Raw genomic sequence first — 20970 nt, 5'->3', positions numbered from 1 at the left:
CAGCTCAGTGTGTCTGCCCTGAGTGGATGTGACCAATCTAGGGCTCTTGAGCTACGTGCAGCTTACAGGTGGCTCAGATGTAACTTCTACGGCAGAGCTGTACAACATAAGGCTACAGTAATCAGATGGAGGTAATCCAAATCGCCAGGTTGTCAGAGGAATCAAGTCAGCAAAGCTCCTGAGGCCAGTAGGTCTGGGTCCTGCCTGAGTCACCAGAAGAAGGTCTAGCCTCTTTGTCCCTGCATGAATGGCAGAGTGAGCTGGCAAGCTATCATCCCATCTTGGCTGCTAGCCAGTACTCCTGTAGCTTCCCTTTTCTCCGTCCTTCGCTGCTTGACAATTTTGGTACGTGGTTTAATAGGTAGGAAAGCCTGGGCAGTCCTCATGCACACACTGAAGAGCTGATGCATAGAAATGAATGGCCTTTGCAAGGTCGGAGATGTACCTGTATAAAGACATTGTGTCATCAAATTTCAAGTGAGAGGGGAAACGGTATGAAAATACCTTGTGTTAAAGAAGAACACACCAATAAGGATGGGTTAAGAATTTATGGCAGTGGATTTAATACCTCTGAGGTTTAGTTGTGCCGTTAAGTGTTTATGTTCCAGTCCCAAAAGATGGGTGTCATCAGACAAACTACCTAATTCCTGGCTGAGACTGCCCACTTGGTCACTAAAGGCTGTAAATGTCTTAGATGAGTTAAGGAAAGCAACTGAAATTTTCTGGCACAACCTAGGAAACGGGGCAAATTTCTAAGAGGAAACACAGGCTTGTGTTAGACAAAAACTTGTTTTCTCTAAGAATTTTGTGTCTGTGGGTTATTAATAAACAACTTTCTGATAAAAATCCTGATTGGGATATGGGGTATGGCAGTATTCACTTGTGGGTTACAAAAACAGGACAGTAGCTTATTAGATTCTTGTTATTGAGATTGAGTAAAAGGTTCTTTTGGGAGTAGTTTTGTTCAAGACTAACAATTCAATATTCCACTGAGTGAAGTAAGCTCTATCTACTATGTTAAATTGCTTCCAAATAAATCTTGTAGACCACTGTGATAACAATACAGTTTTACACTTTAATATTTGCTGGCTTTATTAAGGCTGGCATCAGTGTAAATAGGTAATTTTATGGGAGAAATAAATCCTTAATATGAAATACTTCTCTGTAATGTATGAGAAATAACTGTTACTGAAAAGCTGTTATATATGTCATATCTGAGATGGTATTTTCTTTAATCAATGGCATATCCCAGTAGTGAGCCTTTAAAAATGAATTTAAGGTTTATTTATTATCATGCAGTTCAATAACTTGGAAAAATCTCATTCACATTTTCTCATTCAGAAAATGTTAGTGTGGGAACTTCTCTGAGACTTAAGCGGCAAATCTGCCTTCCTGCAAACAAGTGTTGCTGTGTAGTCAGGCCTGGTCTAGAGAAACAAATCTGTTGGTGCTGTCAGTGGCTGTGGGGTTTGGCAAGGGGTTGGTTGCTTGGTTTTGTTCTTGTACAGGACTAACAACTGGTGGCTGAAATAATCTAGCATATGCACGATGAACTGCACAACTGTATAATGAAGGCTGTTTGATGGAGACAGCTTTTCTGTCATCTTCATTTAGTGTTGATGTGCGTGTTGTTCAGGAGTCTCCATCAGATTCAGAACATTGCTGTTACAGGAGCAGTGTAATTAAAAACTGAGTTCGTAGGCTGAGGATGTTGGTTTCCAGAGCGGTAGGGAGACAGTCAATTATGAAGTGGAACCTTGCTAATGTAAGCCCTTTGCAACAATTGAAGTCAGGAAAAGTTAATGCAAATATATGTCACATATCTGGGGCTTTTTCATTGGAAGCATGTCTTATGCTAAAATACAAACTAAAAATTTTGGCCTGTCCATAGTAAACAAAACCTCTAGGAATGGTAGAGGAGTCAGCAAGTTTTTAACTAATGGATGATTAAATAATTTGACTGGTGAAATTTCACTGGATGTACTTCTTTTCATTAAGTTCAAGTTAAGTATTACTGTAGCAGTGGGAAAAAGAGCAAAGGGTTTGCTGAGAAACGTTAGAGAAGATTATCAGAAGCTTATTGGAATTTGTTGTGTTCTTTTGTTTAATATCTGAGCATATCAGAAGATGGGGGGGGTGGGAATTATGGGATTTGGTTTTTGGCTTTCCTAGCTAGTTGCTATTGCTTAATAGGTTTCACACCTATTGGCAAACTACAATAATATTCCTGAGTACAGTTATCACTTGATTTCTAAGTTGCTATTTAACCTCTTTGTAGCCAAGTAAGAAGCAGGCTATGATCCTTCCTCTGTCTAAACCTGTCATGGTTTGAATTCAGGTATGTTTCTGGATTTTCACAGTTCCAGAAACTGGTGATCATGTTTTGAAATGTAACTTTGGCTTTAAATTCCAGATTATTTTGAGATGATGTGAACTAGTAACCTGTTTCCTGTTGTGTACACTGTTGGAGATACAATGTGAATGAGAAAAACCTTATTAGAATACATGGCTAGCACTCCCAATTTCTTTAAGCAGTGCGAGAGTAGTGTCATTGATACAGAGATTATTAAGGAAGATTTTTGAATTGTCGTATTTTGAAGTGATCATCAAGTAACATTTAAATGGGACTGGAAATAAGAGGCACTCATTAAGATTACTTCTACAGAAGCCATGTGCATGTCAGCACTATGTAGTCTTTGTGATAGAAAAGGTATTGGTTCACCAGTCACTGTTGTCTTCCACCTGTTAATCTCATCCAGGCCAGGTGACAACATACTAATTCTGAATTAGCTAGAATACAGGGTCTGAAGTTTGGTGCCTTTGTCACTGGCTGGTGGGATAGGCAGTTCTTCATCCACTGTAAGGGCTGCTGTTACAAAGTTAACATGTCAGGAAATATTGACAAAAAATTCAAATAAACAGCCTGGGTTTATCTTACAGGATAGTACCTTTTATTCACTATTAGGATTTTTTTAAACAAAAAAATATTTTAAATCTCTAACAATTCACGTTGGTTTATGTATAATCCAGAAAAGGAGGTTTGCTCTTATTGTACAACCCATGCATTATGGGGGCTGAGGGGAAGAAGAACATTAGTCTTAAATACGGTCATCTCTGCACTGAAAAGCAGCTATTAATAAGTAGATGTAAGATTCTTGATGGAATGCCAAAGCATTAGAAGACAGAGAAAGCAAGCTGCATATCGCTACATACCAGGAAAAGTGCTTGCAAGCTGTGGAGAGTAAAACCAAAATACCAACAAAAAAAGCCTCATGGAAGGGTGGAGGCTGGTGCATGAATGCAGGAGTTGTGTGCATCCACTGTATGATACAGGCAAGGCAAACGTATTAAGTGAGTATAATTCTAGTTTGGATTTGTGCTAATTAGGCAGATATCCCTGTCCTTTGGGAGAATTAGATTATTTTTTTCACTTAGCAGCTAGATATCTCTCTACAAGTTTCTTTCCCCCATACTAGCACAAACCTTTGTTTTTTCTCTCTGTTCCACAGATTGAGTTCTCTGAAGCCTTTCTTTGCCTCCTCCCCAGCTGTTTTGGTCTTGTCAGGATTTACCTGTCTTTGTCTCCAAAATATGTGACTTAATTCTTATTACTAGATAAGTGGCCAGGAAGATTCTGTTTAGTTACTTTTGAACTGTTGAAAATGCTTCTGTGTCCAATGGTGAAACTATTTTTCTATCAGTCATCCTCTGCTGTGCTATGGAAAATTGCTGTTGGTAGTCACTAATACGGGACAGCAAGAAACCATAGACCACGCTGTTCTTTCCTTTGGTATTACCAGGCTATCTGTGGTTATTAGGACTGTGGCCCTTAACTGGATTTAAAATTGAGACCTAATTTAGAAGAAAGGTGAAAAACTCAATGTCCTCAGAACGCTCCTTGTTCAGGTCTGTCATGTCATGCCTGTCCTCTGAAATATCGAAATGGTACTTCAGAAATAGAGTACCTTCTCACGAAACCTTTCACACTCCTAAGTTTGCCTTCTTGTGCCTGACCTGTTTTTCTCCCGGTTGTTTAGGCAGCATAGTGATGATAGCGGAAGGTGTGTAACAGCTCCATATTTTTACTTTGTAATTAATACACGTGATCTGTGGAGGTAAACAGGAAAAAAATACAATAGGCAAATACTCTTACTAAAAGCCTGGAGGTACATGATTAAGTGTGTTTGGTAAACTCCGTCTTACTTCCCTTTTTATTTTGTAGTTGGAAATGAAGCATAATAGTTGGTCTTAAGTTGTTTGAGTTTTTCTTGTTTTGTTTTTCTTTTTTTTTTTAAAGACAAAAACCTAATAATTATTTTCACTATGCAATTGTTTAGAATACTTGCTTTTAAACACTGTCTTGAAATCATGCCCATAATGACTTCAAATGGGGCATAAATTTATTTTTAATCTTGCTTTCATTAACACAGTATTTTCTCAAGTCAGTAAAAGTCTTTGAGAGCTGCAAATGTAAAGAAATTGCTTCATTTGCATTCACTAAGGATTGCATATTCTAAAGTAGCTATAAAATTTTTTTCACAAATGAGGAACATAAAGATGCTCTGTAGGAGCAAAACTTAGTAAATGCAGAAAAATCAGGTCAGGACTAAAATTCACGGATGCAAAGAGAGAAAATGTGCATTAAGAGCTGCAACGTGCATTGACTCCCTGTTGTCCTGGAATTCCAGTGGAAATGTAGTTATCCTCTGTTGCTGTGGTTTTGCCTGAGAAAAGGAACTGTGTCCAATCATGTCCAAGTTTTGTAAGTGCAGTTACTGTTGACATCACAGGGCTTTGGGGTTTGTATTTCCAGGCGCAGACCTTACATTATAGGCCTTTTCTCACATCAGCTGTCCCTGCAGTCCAGCCATACCCGACTGATCCCAGAGCTTCTTACCTGTCAAGTCTGTGGTGCTTATTTCTCAGTTACAGCTGGATGTGGGAGCTTGTGTTTCAGGTTTTGATGTCCTTAAAGTCATGCAGGAAAGCAAGGGATCCATGCCTATCAAAGGATTGTTTTACAAGGCAGTTGTTTATAGAAAACACGTCTTAATACGATGGGTGGGATGATACTTACCTCGTGTAACTTTGGGACTTGAGTCATTTCAGTCAAGGGAGAATCTCCCTCCTACAGGCCCCCCTCCCCCAGTGTTATGGGTGTTGGTTTGGTCTCCAAAAATTGTCAGATGCTCATGAAATTGAGCACCATGTTATTCAAATACCTAAGTTTACTATCCTCGGTACCCTATATTGGTTTGATTAGCTTATTCCCCATAGGTTGCAAACAACTATCTTTTAAAAAAAAAAAAAAATCATCTTTAAATGCAGGAAAACTGACAGTGTCGTTTGAGTTGGCTTTCCAGCCTGGAGACAGAACTGTAATTAATTCTGCAAAAAAAATGGAAGGTGCAAATCAACACATGTAAAATACTTAAAGGAATGGACTGTCAAACTTGTCCTATTTGTGATTGCAACCCAAAAATCACATTAATTTTAAACATTTTTACAAATAATTCAGATTTGATCCTAGATATTTTCAATTTCAATATCCCAAATAAATTTTGAGGCATTTGCTTCACTTTATCTGGTATGAACAAACATACTTGAGTTTTGGCTGCACATGGATTCCTGAGACTTTACTGAGGTAAGGTGAGGAGGAGACATGTGCTTTGTACAGATAACAGAATCACAGGTTGGAAGGGACCTCAGGGATCATCTAGTCCAACCTTTCTAGGAAGAGCACAGTCTAGACAAGAGGGCCCAGCACCCTGTCCAGACGACTCTTGAAGGTGTCCAACGTGGCCAAGTCAACCCCTTCCCTGGGGAGATTATTCCAATGGTGACTGTCCTCACTGTGAAAATTTTTCCTCTTGTGTCCAATCGGAATCTCCCTAAGAGCAACTTGTGTCCATTCCCCTTGCGCTCTCCATGTGAGGACGTAGTAATTAAATTCAGTTATGATACAGTTCTTGCTTCCCAGCAACAATTTCTTCTCTTTTTTTTAAAAAAATCAATCTGAAAAGTAATCAAAGTATGTCCGTCTTATCTAATTAGTGAGCAGTAACTTAAGTGTAAAGTTTTGGTTAACAGTCTTCGAAATTCTGTTTTGGCTAGTTTAAAATGTCTTCTGTCCTGTGTAACTAAGTTGATCTTTCCCTTGCTCCCCCTCCCCCGAAGTGGTGGCTCTGGGGTGTTTGCTTCCATGTACTCTTTTTAGTTATATACTAGCTCCAAAGCTTCCAAAATTTTGCGAAAGGTAAACAATTGCCCAAGTGTGGGTTCCTTTGCCTGTTGTTTTGAGGTGAACCAAGGACTCCACTAGCAGTGCTGATTTAAGTTTATGCTACTTGAGGTAATTACCACCTGAGGTAATTGATGATTGACGCTGGAGTAATTGAGATGAGGCTGGAAAACCATCCAGTTCTTGAAAGTTTAGTAGCTTGGTAAAATAGAAAGTTTGCCAGGGATATTCAGAGTACCAGCTTTCAATATGCAATGGGAGCTTTCAGCATAGCTGATTGAAAGAAAAAAATCTTTTGCAGGTACCAGGAAAACTCAAAGTCTCCATATTGTTCCAGGTATAAGAGCATTTGAACCGTCTTTGCTTAAAATCTCAGCAAGCTTCCTTTAAAAGACTGACAATGAATTTGGTTAGTTTTCAGTGCTGCTATTTAAAATCCTGTTATATAGTGAAATGAGCTTAAATGAGCTCCCCTTCTGCTGCTCTTCAGCTAAGCTGGTGCAACATCCAAAAAAGACATTTGGGACTTGAGGAAAATGAGAGAAAGTATGGTTCTTCTGCCTTTACATGATAGAACCCTTTACTTGAGGTTAGGTGTTCTTTTTTGCAGCATGTATGTCTTGCTAAGAAATTAAGGCACTTGATAGACACCTGTTCCTGTGAGCCTAGTGGAGGGAGGCTTGTCTTCATGTGGTTTTCAAATACAGTTTTCATTTAGTTTTCTTTTGAAAGCATACCCTTTTCATAAAGGAGGTAATATGGTCCATTAAACAGCATTTGAGATTATATTACCAATGTTAATTTTTCCTTACAAATACTAGGCCTGTACTCAGTTAATGCAGTTCTGTTAGTCTTGTCTATTCATCAGTTTTAGTTCTATGGTGAAACCAATACTTTTATTATGTAATGCCACTCTAAGTGCTTCTGTTCCTGTGTAACTGTCACAGAGGGGTGAGATAGTTTTGACTATGCAGTTAAATTGTTAAACACTTTTGTTGATTCAAATATACTTTTCAGTCATGCACACTGTAGCATAATTCTGGTAATGCTTTTTTATTTTTTTTTTCAAAGATTAGAGGAAGGGATTTGGGAGGAGAAACACCAAAGGAATGCATACTAAGTTACTAAAATGTCTCTGGGAGGAGAAAGAGCATGTTAACGCATAGTAAGTTACTAAATTAAAGAGGGGGAAAAAATTTACCAGTAGCCTGTTTTAAAGCCCACTTTCAAAGCTGCTGAGACGAAATGAAAAACCGTATGTTTTAACCTGTTTATGATAGGTCATCATCTGTTCCCCTGTAGATGCGATGTGCTTCTTTCTCCGCCGCCCCTGCCCTGCTTCCCTCCCCCTCCCTAATTTTTCCAGGTAGGTTTCAGGAATAGGAAGAAAAATTGTAAAAACTATGTCATGTTGCCAAGGAAATTAGGACATGAGAATTTAAAATGTAGGAGCTGGCTGAGAGAGTAAACTGCTTGAATCTTACTGAACAAGAATAATGCTTGCTTCCTATTAAATTCCAATATCTATTGTTGATAAATGAAGAACAGAAATCAAGGACGAGCCCAATGAAAATAGGAGAGCATAAAATCCTTCAGCCAAAAGCACCTGCTGTTCCTTTCACAGATTTGACCATCATGTCAGTAATAACTGTTAAAGCTTTCTCTTATGCAGACTTTTGCATTAATAAAATTGTACTATTAAGTTTAATATAAACCTTTTCTGTTGTGCCTGTCATTCAGCGGCCAGTGCAGTCTTTTGGACAGACAGCAAAAAGGTCGAAGGTACAGTAGACTTGTGTGCTGGCATGCTAAGGAAGCCCTTCATGCTTGATGAAGCTTTGTTACTTTGTGAAAAGTGCCGTTAGTTTTATTTTTCGGTATTGAAGCTTGGTTTTATTCTGTTGGATTTTTGTCTTGCCTAGTTGTCTGCTTTTGTGGTTTGCCTTTATATTTTTGGTGGCTTTTTATTGTTAATGGAGAGAAACACTTTCCCAAAGATTTTATTTACTTTTCATTAGATGTGCTCTATTGTGCTGACAGTGCCTTCAAAAGCTGCAATTGCTTGGGTATTTTCTTCCTAAAGGAAATTATTCATTCTATTGAAAATATTAAAAATGCAGTTTTCAGCCATTTTGTTTTACATAAAATGAATGGAAAAATAATGGCTTATGGTATATTGATATAATTTTTTGTAAGCCATAGTTTTTAATTTTACATACTTTCCTTTAGTCAAACACAAAGTTAAAGTTAGTTCGGAGCCTTGCTGTATGTGAAGAATATCCACCACCTCCCACAGCTGAAATATCACAGGACCTCCAGGTAAAAATCACGTTACTGAAGTTTCTGAAACAATTTGAAGTAACTTACTGTTCAACAGAAAATCTTTGCGTTGCTCTTTAAATATGCAGAAACCATATGATTTTAACTTTTTTTTTAATAATAATACAGCTTTAGTAGACGTGTTAATATCAGATGAAGAATTTGCTGCTTTGCTTTTCTGAACTAAATGGTTGATATCTGGGGAACAGGAGGAGGGGTTTTGTTAGTTGTATTGACTTTGTAGTGTTACAGTGCACTCAAAACAGTCTTAAATGCTTAATTGCTGCCTACCATCAGTAAGGCAGAGAAACAATTAATACGCAGCATGACTTATCGGCTTTTTTTATTTAGAAAATATTTATTAATTTTTCTATATATTTTTATTTTATATTTAGAAATTTAAAACCGTTTTAAGTTCTGGTGTTTTAACTGAATTCCTTCATATTGGTCAACTGCTGGTAGTTCTTTTAACACGTGCGTGAGGTATGTCTGAAGACTAATCTGTTAATATGATACAACACACTTAAAGAAGTTCCTAAATGCTGATCAAAATATGTAAAAAATACTGTAGAGAATTTAAAAAAATAAAAATAAAAAATGTAGGTTTCCTGACTTTACCTTCACACCGGTCTGTATTTTTGGAGCAAAATACTGGGTTTAGTTCTACATATGAATGGGGGGCATCAAAATGCTTTTCTTGCTGCTCTTTTTTCACTCCTAACAAAACTGAAATGGTTCTTAGTGGCTTACTCATAAAGCATGTTGACTTATTTTGCTGTTGTTTGAAAAGCTTCTAAACTGTCTTTTTGTGAAAAGTCTTACTTTTCTTAACAAGCAGAAGGAACCAGTAGAATAGCAGGGTGTGAGGGGTTTTAGTTGGGGAATGGTAATTCAGTTTTGGGGGGGGGGACGGGGTGTTGAGAACTCATGTAGATATTGTCAAGCTAATGAAAATTTTGAAAGGTTGACCCACAAAGTATCTACGGTTGTTGGGTTTGGGTTCCCCCACCCCCTTCTTGGGGAAAATGAGAAAATAGGGTTTTTTTTGTAGTCATTCACTAATATATACCACTATTTGAAGAGTTGACTAGCAGGCCCAGTTTCCAAATCTCTCTAATTTGATGAAAATCTATGTCTTAGACTGGCATAGGCTGCAGAGTAAGGGACTGAAAGACAACAGAAAAGTTGATGATATTTACAATGATTTACAACCTTGTTGTAATGTTTTGCATAAGATTAACAAAACTGACTGAGAGATCTAGTTCAGGCTTAGTTGTTTAGTCTGAAGCAGTAGGGTTTAACTTTTTCAGTCACTGTATCTAATTACAGGAAGAGAAAATCTTAATTTGATGGGCTGTTCATCCACAGTATATTTCCAACAAGAGACGTTAGGATTTTTAAAAATCTTCAGCACTATACAACCTCATGTATTGAATGGTTTAAAATCAGACATTTACAATAAGCACTGTCTGCAGATGGCATTTGTTACCATGACCTCTGGGAATCTGTTCTTAGCTGCGTACTGCAAGGTTCTTCTTGAAAGGAGTTGTTGCAGTAGTAGAACTAAAGGCCAGTTCTGCAGAATGAATTGAGTTGTGTGGTAATCTAAGCTTGTACAAAAGGAATACTGTAAACCAGGTTGTATATTAAGAAACAAAATTGGGTCTAGCTGTGATTTTTCTTTAGAAACAGTAATCTAGAGAAAAAAGGCTTATGAATCCCAATAACTGCAAATGATTGAGAGAACAAATTTAATTTTTCCCTGTAGAGTGGCAAAATGCATGTTGAAGAGAAGAGTTGGAAGTAGGAATTTGTCCTAAGTTCTGATGCTGGAATGGACATCTGCGCAGCATGGGTCTTCCATGACCCTCTGTAACAACTCATACAGGCAATCTCTTCACCCATTTTGCTTTCTTTCCCAAAGAATCTTTGGGAATGGCATGGGAAAGTTCTTCTGTAAGCACCAATTGGTTGCTGGCTGCCTCTAGCTCCACACTTTGAAGCATGATGTGTATGCATTAATTGTGCCTGGGATGTGTGGGAGGTACTGTGGTAGCTGAAGTAAGAGACTGTCTCTGGCAGTACGAGAATAACATCTCTGATTGCTTCCTTTGCTGGAAAAGTCACTGCTCTGTACTATCAGCAATTGCAACTGAAAAATGTCTTTCAGTTTTGTGTTCATACTTAAAATGCATTTTAAGAGTTAAGATGACTAAAATTCAGGGTAAAGTTGCTGATAATACTTGAAGAACCCCAACTTTTAATGGCTAGAAATCCTTGATAGGCTGAAAAATACACTTATTCAACTAGGACCTGGTGTGATTTGGGATAACTCTGTAGTCTTGCCCGTGACTGTTTGTCAGTCACACCTTCCACACCAGCGTGAACAGCAGCTCTTAGCAAGGTAAAACTCCCAGGTGTACATGGAGGTGTAGGAGCCACTTAGCAAGTCGCTGCTGCCACTGCTGGCTGCTTCTCCTCAGAAGGCTACAATGAAAGAGATTGACACACCAATTGTCTCAAGCAGATCAGTTTATTTTCTGATATACTTGTTTTTTTTTCTTGAGCAATTACAACATGAAAAAAAGTGCTGTTCCTTACTGAGAAGCCTAGTTAAGAGCTAACAAATTTTTAAGCCTTAATTGTTAAAAAGCACTGGCAGCACTTTACTAAAAGGTACTATGAAAGTACAAGCATATCCATTTGTTGTGGAAGGGTGTAATATTCTGTAATGTTTCCTGACTCATATTTTTTTCAAGTGTGTTAAGCTGGAGAGATTTATCAGGTTTGGGGGGGTGGGGGGTGGGGGTTGCTTTTGGTTTGACTTTTTCTTGTTTAATCAGGATTTGGTGACGATTTCTTCTGCTGCAGTGAGGACTTCAGAGAGGTGATCTGAGTTACAGCGAAGTCTGTTAAATCAGTGTGCCAGCAGAGACCTGCTACAAACAGGGTGGGATTAAAAGAATTTTAGGGAATAGAAGTTAGAAGATTTTTTTCGACAGCTTTCCAGTCAAGTAGGTCATATTTAATTAGATGCTACAGTCTTTATAGCATGAAATCACAAGAAAGTGCCCTTTCGTACACAGTTCTGTTGTATCACACTTTGAAGTAGAATTGATGGCAGTGGAAGAACTGGCTGTTCAGATGGCTATTCCTTTTTTTAGCTCTCGTTGGGAAAAGAAGTATGAAAAAGATTACTTTCTGAAATCCTTTTACTAACTATTGCTATAAGCTTTTACTTTGGATGAGTTTATATGTAGTCAATCAATTTTCTAGTCAAGGAAAATCAGACTATGAAAATTTCCTTCATTTGCTGATAGTTTTATTATTATTGTAAAATGGAGATTACATATTGGTGGATCAAAGGCAGAAATAACTTCTTAATAAGACATAAACATGTCTCTTTTTCAAATAACTGTTATGCAGCTACTAGGTGAACAGTAAGTGTAATGCACTTTTTAGTGATAAATAAATTGCTCATTTGAACTATATTCAGGTTTATGAGGTGAGAAAGCCACCTTTGTAGCCCCCCCACTACCAAACCCTTGCCACACAAACCCAATACAGGACTCGTCAAGGTTTGTAGCCAAGTGAATTCTTAAGACTAGGCAAGAATTACACAAAAGCAGTTCATGATTAGTGATTGGTAATGATTTTTTTCAGACTTGGTTATAGATAATCTCATAACAGCTGAGAAGTCTTCACACTTGTAATGGTGTTTTGCAGGGTGTTAATGAATTAATAAGTTTAATTAGAGCTTTTAACGTGGGGAAAAATCATGAGAGGAAGAGCTGATAAAACTCTTGGGTAAACTTTTTTTCTCATTTGAAAAAGTTGTTACTCAAAAAATGCATACTGAAACTAGTTTTAAACCATAACCTCATCAGTCTATGATTCCCATTGCCCAGCTCTGAAGGGACCAAGGTAGAGTGAGCAGTTTGGTGTGCTAGGGCAGGTAGGAGCGTTACTGCAGGCGGTGCAAGGATGTGTTTGCTTGTCTTCAGCCTTGGCGAATCCTGATTATATTTAACTCTGGCCAGCTTACATGAGCGAGACCAAGCCTGTGGAGTGACATGGGAGGAGAAGCTTGGATCAGGTGCCTGGATATGAGTAAGAATGGGTTTGAAGGAAGAGTGAGGACTTGCAGGGGAAAGGATTTAGGTGCAGGACAGAAGAGTGATAGGCAAGAATGGATATGAGGCAGGTTCTTTGGGTTAGGAAGGATCAGATGTTTGGGGGGGGGGGGGGGGGCGGTGACAGCATCAACTCCTTGGCACCTGGGGGGACAAAATTGACATTTGGGGAAGTTCAAGATAAAAGGTAGTTGGAGTCTCACAGGACTTTGCCACTCATCCTCTTAAAGTCATTCAGACACATGGTGTCTCTGTTTCCCCCTACCTCCTCTGTTTTTGCTGTCTGAAATACATCAGTCCTTCACTGACAATCTTGTTAAAGAGTGAAGAGGCACGAAAAAGAAATTACAATCTTCCACTATTTAGGGGACCATTTTTTCATTGTCATTTCAAAGGGAAGCTCTTTTTACTGTATTTGGGAAACAGGTTTTATGATAGTTCACCACCTTGTATAAAAACATGGGTTTTGAGATGATTACACACAAAGCTACTCTGTCAAAATACACAGAAAGTTAGGAATCTAAGCCTTGATGACAGTAAGGTTTACAAATTTTGCTTTGATATATTGTACTGTAAATATTTCCCTCTTTTGTTTCAATTTAAAACAGACCAGTATTCCCATGTTTGGGGGGTTTGGCGTTTCTTTTTTTTTTTTCTTCATGGTATAAACCAAATTCAAAGTTGAAACAAGCTTTTACAGTCAAGAACTGTGAAGAATGTGGGAAAAAATCATCATGGATGGTGCATAACTTAAAAAATTAGAAGCTGTATAAAATTTATACACCTGAAAAACTGGAATATTTTCATATGTGTATCAAATAAGATACTTTGGATTAATTTTGAATTAGCATTCAGGGCCTGGAAGTGTGTGTAAATTCTAAAATGTATGTGGTACTTCACACCTTCTCTGTAGGGTTTTTTTAACTGATAAATAATTTCATTTTGTGGTTGCATAAAGTATATGAGGGATCAGAAAGAATATGAAGGCAATTATTTTCATTATTACTTCTTTATTTTGCAGGAAATATAGTACAAGAGAGTTCTGCAGGTGGTGTTTGAAATAATTTCCGTGATGACTGATTTTTACTTTTGACAGGAGAAAATTCAGATCCAGTTGTCACACTCTTTTGAAAAAGAAGACAAGCCTGCAAAAGATGAAACGGAAAAGGAAAAATCCAGTAATAAACTGTCCAGAAAAATGTTATCAAGAGGTTTGCTATCTGTCATTATGCTTCTAAATGTACTGTGTAGATAAAGACTGTTTAGAGAGAACACAGTTTGCTTCCAGGTCATCATTGCATAAATGTTGCTCTTTGAGGATTTTTGTTAGTTTGTTTGGTGTGGGTTGTTGTTGTTGTTGCTGTTTTGGTGGGGTTTGTTGTGGTTTTTTTGGTGTGAGGTTTTTTGTATCTTTTTTTTTTCTTTCTTTTTTTAGCAACTAAAGCAAATTAGGGTAGACATCTTTGAGCTGGGGAAGGAGCTGGTCCCAGAGGACACAGTGCTTTCAAGGCTTCGTCAAACACACGTACTCCAGCAAATGCTTTTCCTTTTTCGCCTGTCTGGCTAAGCAGACCAGCATAAAAGCAATTGGGTTGCCTCAGCTGTGTCCAAGTGTTCTCTGGAAAACTGACTTTACTAGTCAGTCGATGTTATTATCTTATTCCTAGACTTTGTTGTTACAGGATTTGTGAAACTTAGTGAGAATGACCACTACCTTTGTACTTTTTCTGATCTTTATTCCAACAGAAGTCAGTACCTTCTTTACTTATTTATTTTACTTTTGATAGTATCTAGAACTTTTTTGTAAAGTTCAGAGCAAGGGTGGAAGTACATAAGTAAAAATGACAAGTATTAGGTTTTCACTTTAATATTCCTTCATTCTGGATTGAAAATCTATTCTAGCTGCTGAAAATCTTTGGTTTTTAACCTGAAATAGAACTGTAAAATTAATTACATAAGCCTGTCTCTGTCCACATTACCTAATGCCTCCTAAAGGTAGAAGTCTTTATGCATTTAAGTTGGCAAATCATTGTACAGCTCTTCCTTTAAATACAGGATCCAGAATGTTTAGATAAACATCTTAGATCAATCAGTGTGTAGGAAATAGCTTTAAAGCTACAATTCTTTTTGAGACAGGTAGTGCTTGTCCATCTTGTGTCCCTCAAATCCATAAGGCCTTCCTCATGTGGCATTTCAGTGCATCTCGTCCCAGCTGGCAGCAGGTATTTGTGAAATAAAAAGCTCTGGGATGAAGAACTTAACTGCATTTATAAATCTCAGGCTTTGAAATGATGTCTTTACAAATAGTGGTTTTTTCAGAGATAACCTGCTCAAACTTTGTAGTACATGCCCTCTTAAAATAAAATTAAGGAAAAAAATCCAAGCCCCACCCCCATCCCCCCTCCACCCAAAAAAAAAAGATACCCAACATGCAACATGTTAGGTAATGATGAGGAGTAGAGAGCGAAGTGGCAAAATGCCTAAGGTAGAGGTAGCTGTTCTAAATTTACCCAGTATCTCCTCTGGAGGTTAATTACTTCCCAATTTAGGATGTGCCAAAATAGAAACTGTTAGAAATTAAGCATCAGCCTTCTAGTAATTACAACTAAATTATTGCTCACTTGCAAATTAAGAAAATTAAAGTAAATAATTATTCAATCTTGAAGTTGTTTTACCAGGCATACCTCCTCCCCCCGCCTCCCCAAATGAAAAGTAATCCCAAATCATAAATGTGCAAACTTGATTGGTTTCCTTTATACTCTCTTGATAATATACAGCCAGATTGATATCGTAACAAGCTCTGCAGATAAAGGAACCAGGTATAATTTGTTTTTAGGGAACTAGGGATTCCCTGTCCTCACGTGGACTTGGATTTTCTCCAGGAAAAATTCAGGTCTCATTTCTGATGATTGGATACTTCAGTCACCCAGTTTTCCCCTATGCCAAGAGGCTCCTCTGCCGGCACTGTTGCGTCTAATGAAGAAGCCTGCATAGATTCTGTCTACACCGAATCCTACCCTGCTTTGTACAGTAGTCCCCTCGTTGCTAACAGAAGCTAATTTGCAATGACTGCTCTCTGTACTGACCGCAAAGACCTGGAGCAGCTAGGACCCAGGCATAAGTTTGAGCCGTGCCTAACTTGAGACTAGGTTAGCATGCAGGTAGTTCTTGGAAAAAATCTAGTTCCAAAAACATTGTTAACACGCAGCTATAGCTTTGAATTCAAAGACATGGAACTCTGGAGGGTGTTCATATAAGGGGAGATTTGGTATTAAATAATTTCTTCCGGTGATAGATTTTAGAGAAGAAAGTGTAACTTTTTAATACTTTGTTTCACTGAAACTAGAAAGGAGGCAGCAGGTCCTCTTTTTTGAAAACTTTTAAACATTATGTTGTAAAAACAAAGCCCAAAAGACCAGGGATTTTTAATAATACAAAATAACATTTATGAAGGTTAAACTGTTACATTCTAAATTACAGTATTTCTTCAGGGAACATCCAGTAATTCTGTAGACCAGCTGCTGGTCCTCAGAAGTGTATACAACAGTGCAATAAAGTATATTGAGAAAATGTGGATGCTTGATGGAAATCAGGTGAATCAAGGTGATAAACTGCTTCAAATATATATAGCGGTTTATTAATAGATTGGCAGTGTTACTGAAGCTTTTGCCTCTGTGTTACACTTGAATTAGGGATTGGGGGTGATGTTGGGTAGCTTTTTGTTTTGTGGTATTTTTGGTTTTTTCCTTGTGAACCTTTTCCCTGGAAACTGGAAGTGGCATTTATTCCCAAAATTAAACTAATAATTACATAGTATTGCTCCATAAATAGTATGTTCAGTAATAATTAGAAATGAATAGTATTAGTGGGTTTTCACAGTGTGATTTTGCTGTCTCCCCCTCATCCTCAGATTCCAGCCAAGAATATACAGATTCCACTGGTATAGATCTTCATGAATTTTTAGTAAATACATTGAAAAACAATCCCAGGTAAGCATCAATAATGTCAACTTTGTTTTTCTTTCTTCTTCTTGCCTGAGGTGTCACACCACCTTTTTTTTTTTTGGTCTTGTCCCCTGTACCCCTCCCTTCCCCCCCCTCAGCCCCCTTAAATGTTTAACACTAGATGTCAGTTATTTAGGATGAGACTTTGTTGCACGAGCTGTCTGAGACACCAGTTCACTGTAACTTGTGTGTTATATGAACAGAGGTTCAGGCCATTGAAATGGTTTAAATGGTTTTAATGTTTAATAGGCAAATAATGAGTTCTGTCTGTGTGCAGGTCTCTCCCTGAAAGGACTGTAATACTGCGTCTTTAAAAGTTGTACTTTCTTGGCATCTGCTTGTTAGAGACCAAACTGCCTTCTCTTACTTTAAACTGCCTTGCACTGAATGTAAAGACAAAGGATTTTTTGTAAGCTTACCATATAACCATGGTTATGATATATACGTCTTCACTCTGCACATTAGGAACCAAATCTGACCTAATTCATGTCCATGATTTGTTAGCAAAAGAGTTTACACGGTTCTGTTGCTTTAAGGTTTGCAGTATGTTGCTATCTCGTTTGTTCTTTTCCTTAACAGGGTTTCATAGTAGGCCTGTGGCTGTACACAAAAAGGCAAGAAATTAACTTGGTGGAGTTGTGAAGTTGTAGCAAAAGCTGTTCCACTATTTGTTACTCATTTGTGTTATAGTTATTATTTCCAGTGTGATAATTTATTGGGATTACATTTTATTGACCAAAAAAAAGTAAAATGAGGTATAATAAGGGACCAACACCATTTTGTCCTACAGACTAAGATTAGAAAGTACAGACCTCTGCGAGACCCTTAAGTTGTTCCTATTTGAAATCATAAAGGAACCCAATGAAAATAAGAAATTGTAGGTGAAGGTCTGCTGTGGGTTTACATGTGCAATACCTGGGGAGCTTAGTTATCTGATGTGTGCAAATTATGAACTGTGTGACAGTTAATCATTAACATGTAATGAAATTTACTAGAACTGGCATAAGCATTTTTAAGACTAATGTTGATCTCTGCACCTTGAGTTTAGCTTTTTTGTATTCTCTTAATATCTCATCACATAGCAGCATGTGCCAGGTTTTAACCACTTGGTTGTTGGTATGTTGTAGTAGTGTCTCCTGTTATCAGTACTTTATCACTCCGTGTCTCAATGATCCCGTGATGTGCTTCACAATCCAAGGGGCAGTTCAGGCCTCTGCAAATCTTACTACCTATGCTAACCAACAAGAAGCAACCTAGCCACTGCTTTTCCTTCTTGAGGCCGTCCTCTCAGTGACTGTACTTTCTGTTGAGCCTACGGGACAGAGATTACTTGGAGGATCTCTGGATTCTGATTTCTGAGATGAGAACAGCATGCTTCACTAGGCAGGTTCAATATGATACAGCTTAGAGAAAAATGAATACTTTGTCCTAAAAATACTGCATTTGACACCTGGTGGTCCTATTTACAGTCTGCCATCATCCCTTGATAGCAGATCTTATCTGTGTATTCTTAAAACGAATACAACTGCAATTATTGGAGTGTCTCATATCTGAGTTACTGTGTTTTTATTTTCAGGGACAGAATGATGCTGCTGAAATTAGAACAGGAAATTTTAGATTTCATTGGTAATAATGAGTAAGTACTGTACTCTTCTAGGAAAAAAGAATTCAATATTGTTCCTGTTTATTAAATAAAGTCGCTATTCCTTTCTTCCAGAGTTCCACGAAAAAAGTTTCCCCCAATGACATCTTACCATAGAATGCTGTTGCACAGGGTAGCTGCTTACTTTGGATTAGAGCACAACGTGGACCAGAGTGGGAAGTCAGTCATAGTAAATAAAACTAGCAATACGAGAATGTAAGTGTAAAAGTCTTGAAAAAAGTTTTTGAGGCATAGATTAATACCTGAGATACATTATGCAATGATGCTGCATCAGTAGCAGCAGCGGTCTATCTACTCATTGGGAACCATGCATCAAGAAGAGGTAGTTGCCAGATCTTTACTGTTTGTGTTCCAGTGCTGTGTAATAATGTGATCTGTTTCACGGTTGAACTTTTGGGGGGAAAAAGGGATGTTATCTGTAAACTAAGATTTTTTTTTTGTTGCTTTTCTCACAGAGATGCATTGCTGACTTTGTTTCCATGAAATATGAATTTATAACAACTATTTTTCTGTTTAAAGATTTACACTGGTAAAGTGTACAAAGAACACTCTCTGTTTCTTTTGGAAAGCAGAACCAGTCCTTAAGTTAGAACAGGGTTCTTTCTTGATTTGGTGAAGGAAGGGGACAAGACTTGCACAACCTGGGCTTTTGTACTGTAAAAACCTACTGGGAAAATTCAGGCATTGAAGTCTTTTGTTGGAATAATGTTACTTACAGATCTCATATGGCCTTACAAAATAAATGTAGCAGGGAAGACAGACATCTCATCAGTGGAAGTGTCAACTAGGTTAACAAGTCACGGCATGCTACTTTACTGTGAGGGCTGGGAGGTTTTTGGAGAAAGCACTGGGCAAATCCATATTAGAAAAAATGTAGCACTGGGGCCACAGCGACTCCAAAACCCATGCAGAGCTGATGTTTTCATTCAAAGGGCCCAGCTGTTCTCTCTGTCCTCTGCACTTGCTCTGTCTCCTCATTCTCTCTTACAAAGACAAAGGACTAAGGTGTTGGTATATTTGTGCCACCTAGTTTCTAGCTTTAACTTAAAGCATTTGCCTGACACCATTTTTTGCTGTGGGGTTTTTTTTTTTAAGTAGTCAATGATTTGAACGTGAAAATAGGAGTTTACAGCGCCTATATCTTAATCCCAGTCTCTATGTACGCTCTCCATGGCTTTGGGAGAGAGAAAAAATATCTAATTAATCCTAATTTTGGAGTCAGTAGAGCTGAAATAATATGCTACGCTGAAATTTCACCTAAATGAACAGTTTCCTCATCAAAAGTTTCTAGAAAAATATATCAAGCCTAAATACATGTTAAACAACTTATGTATTCATGTACGTGTTTTTGCTTTGGCTATACATTCTCTATCTAAATTGACTTTTAAAGCCATACATTTGAAACCTCTTGCCTTTGCATCTACCTGCATCTCTACACTGAAACTTCAAGTCTAGCACTTCAAGTGTGGAATAAGAACTACTAAAAGATTATTTCTTCATTTTTATGCCTTTTTTTTTGTTTTGTTTTCTTTTCCTAAACCACATTTAAATAGCTTATGGCCTCTGGAAGCCCCCTATAGGTGTAGTTACTAATTAGCAGGCATTTCATCTAACCTGCAGACGTTAAGATTCTTAATGTTTTCAGTATTCTTATTTTAAATCGCTTTGGATATAAAATAAGAATTTAGAAAGAAAACCTTGGAGATCTGCTCCATGTTGAATAAAACCAAACTTACCTTTTCCTCATAGGCAGATTCCCGGCTCCATCGCCGATCAGTGATGTTACTGACATGAACAACCCAGTGCATACTGGGACGTCTCAGTGGAGTGGGAAGTTGGTGATTGCAGGGCAGTAAATTCAGGGACCTTTAAAAGAAAGAGGTAAGACAGTCTAAAGGTTCTCTGAAATGCCTGCTAATTATGGTTGGGCATCCAGTAACTAATAGTTAGGCTTGGCTGTTTTTTAGAAAAAGATCTTCTGACTATACAGATGTCCTAGGTAATGAATAAAGAAACAGAAATAGAGAAGAGTATACATATGCTGTGTCTTTTATTAGACAAATATTTCCTGATTGAGAACTTCGCTTGCAATAGGAGTTTTATTGTCTAGGTACTTGGTTGTTTTTTTTTTTAAACAAGAGTTAGCAGAATATCTCTTTTTCTTTCACAAAGTAGATAAAATACCAAAACAGTATATATAATCTGTTGCTTCATCCTCTTACTGTGATCTTGTGAAGCTTGTGCTTGCCTGCATTGTACTGTTGTTCTCCGCTTGCTTAATTCTGTTTTAGAAGTTTGTAAGTTTCGATGCTTTCTGCTCTATCTTCTTATCTTTTGTTTTCCCTTGAAATGAATTCTGAGGTATTACAGCTCTAGCAGAAAGCACCTATCTTCACTTCCATGCATGCCCAATATCCATTGCATGGCACCAGCCTGGATTCAAGAGCACTTCTGATTCCCCAAGGGCATGTGGTTTGCTTGCCACCTTAATTGGAAATTGAAGCAAAAGCTTTGAAGGAGGAAGAGATTTTAAAAGCAGGTTTGTGATGCCTCAGGAGCAGGACTTGTCAGGGGTACACATCACCTTATGGTTTTGGTATCTTTTCCATT

At 37.8% G+C, this 20970-nt stretch overlaps 1 protein-coding gene across 7 annotated transcripts in view; it reads left to right on the top strand.

The window, feature by feature from the left end:
• Positions 1 to 20970, top strand: part of R3HDM1 (R3H domain containing 1) — a 59717-nt gene that overhangs the window by 1730 nt on the left and 37017 nt on the right. For 4 of the 7 annotated variants that reach the window (XM_064451049.1, XM_064451052.1, XM_064451050.1 and 1 more), the window contains exons 3-8: positions 7982 to 8023; positions 8471 to 8560; positions 13790 to 13904; positions 16604 to 16682; positions 18274 to 18333; positions 18415 to 18555. In XM_064451049.1, coding sequence (XP_064307119.1) covers positions 7982 to 8023; positions 8471 to 8560; positions 13790 to 13904; positions 16604 to 16682; positions 18274 to 18333; positions 18415 to 18555 — 527 coding nt within the window. The remainder of the gene's footprint in view (positions 1 to 7981; positions 8024 to 8470; positions 8561 to 13789; positions 13905 to 16603; positions 16683 to 18273; positions 18334 to 18414; positions 18556 to 20970) is intronic. The other 3 variants (XM_064451053.1, XM_064451051.1, XM_064451048.1) reach the window with 2 other exon arrangements.

This window comes from Phalacrocorax carbo, chromosome 5, assembly GCF_963921805.1.
Source record: "Phalacrocorax carbo chromosome 5, bPhaCar2.1, whole genome shotgun sequence".
Lineage (NCBI taxonomy): Eukaryota > Metazoa > Chordata > Aves > Suliformes > Phalacrocoracidae > Phalacrocorax > Phalacrocorax carbo.
This window is presented reverse-complemented; position numbering and strand designations above follow the sequence as displayed.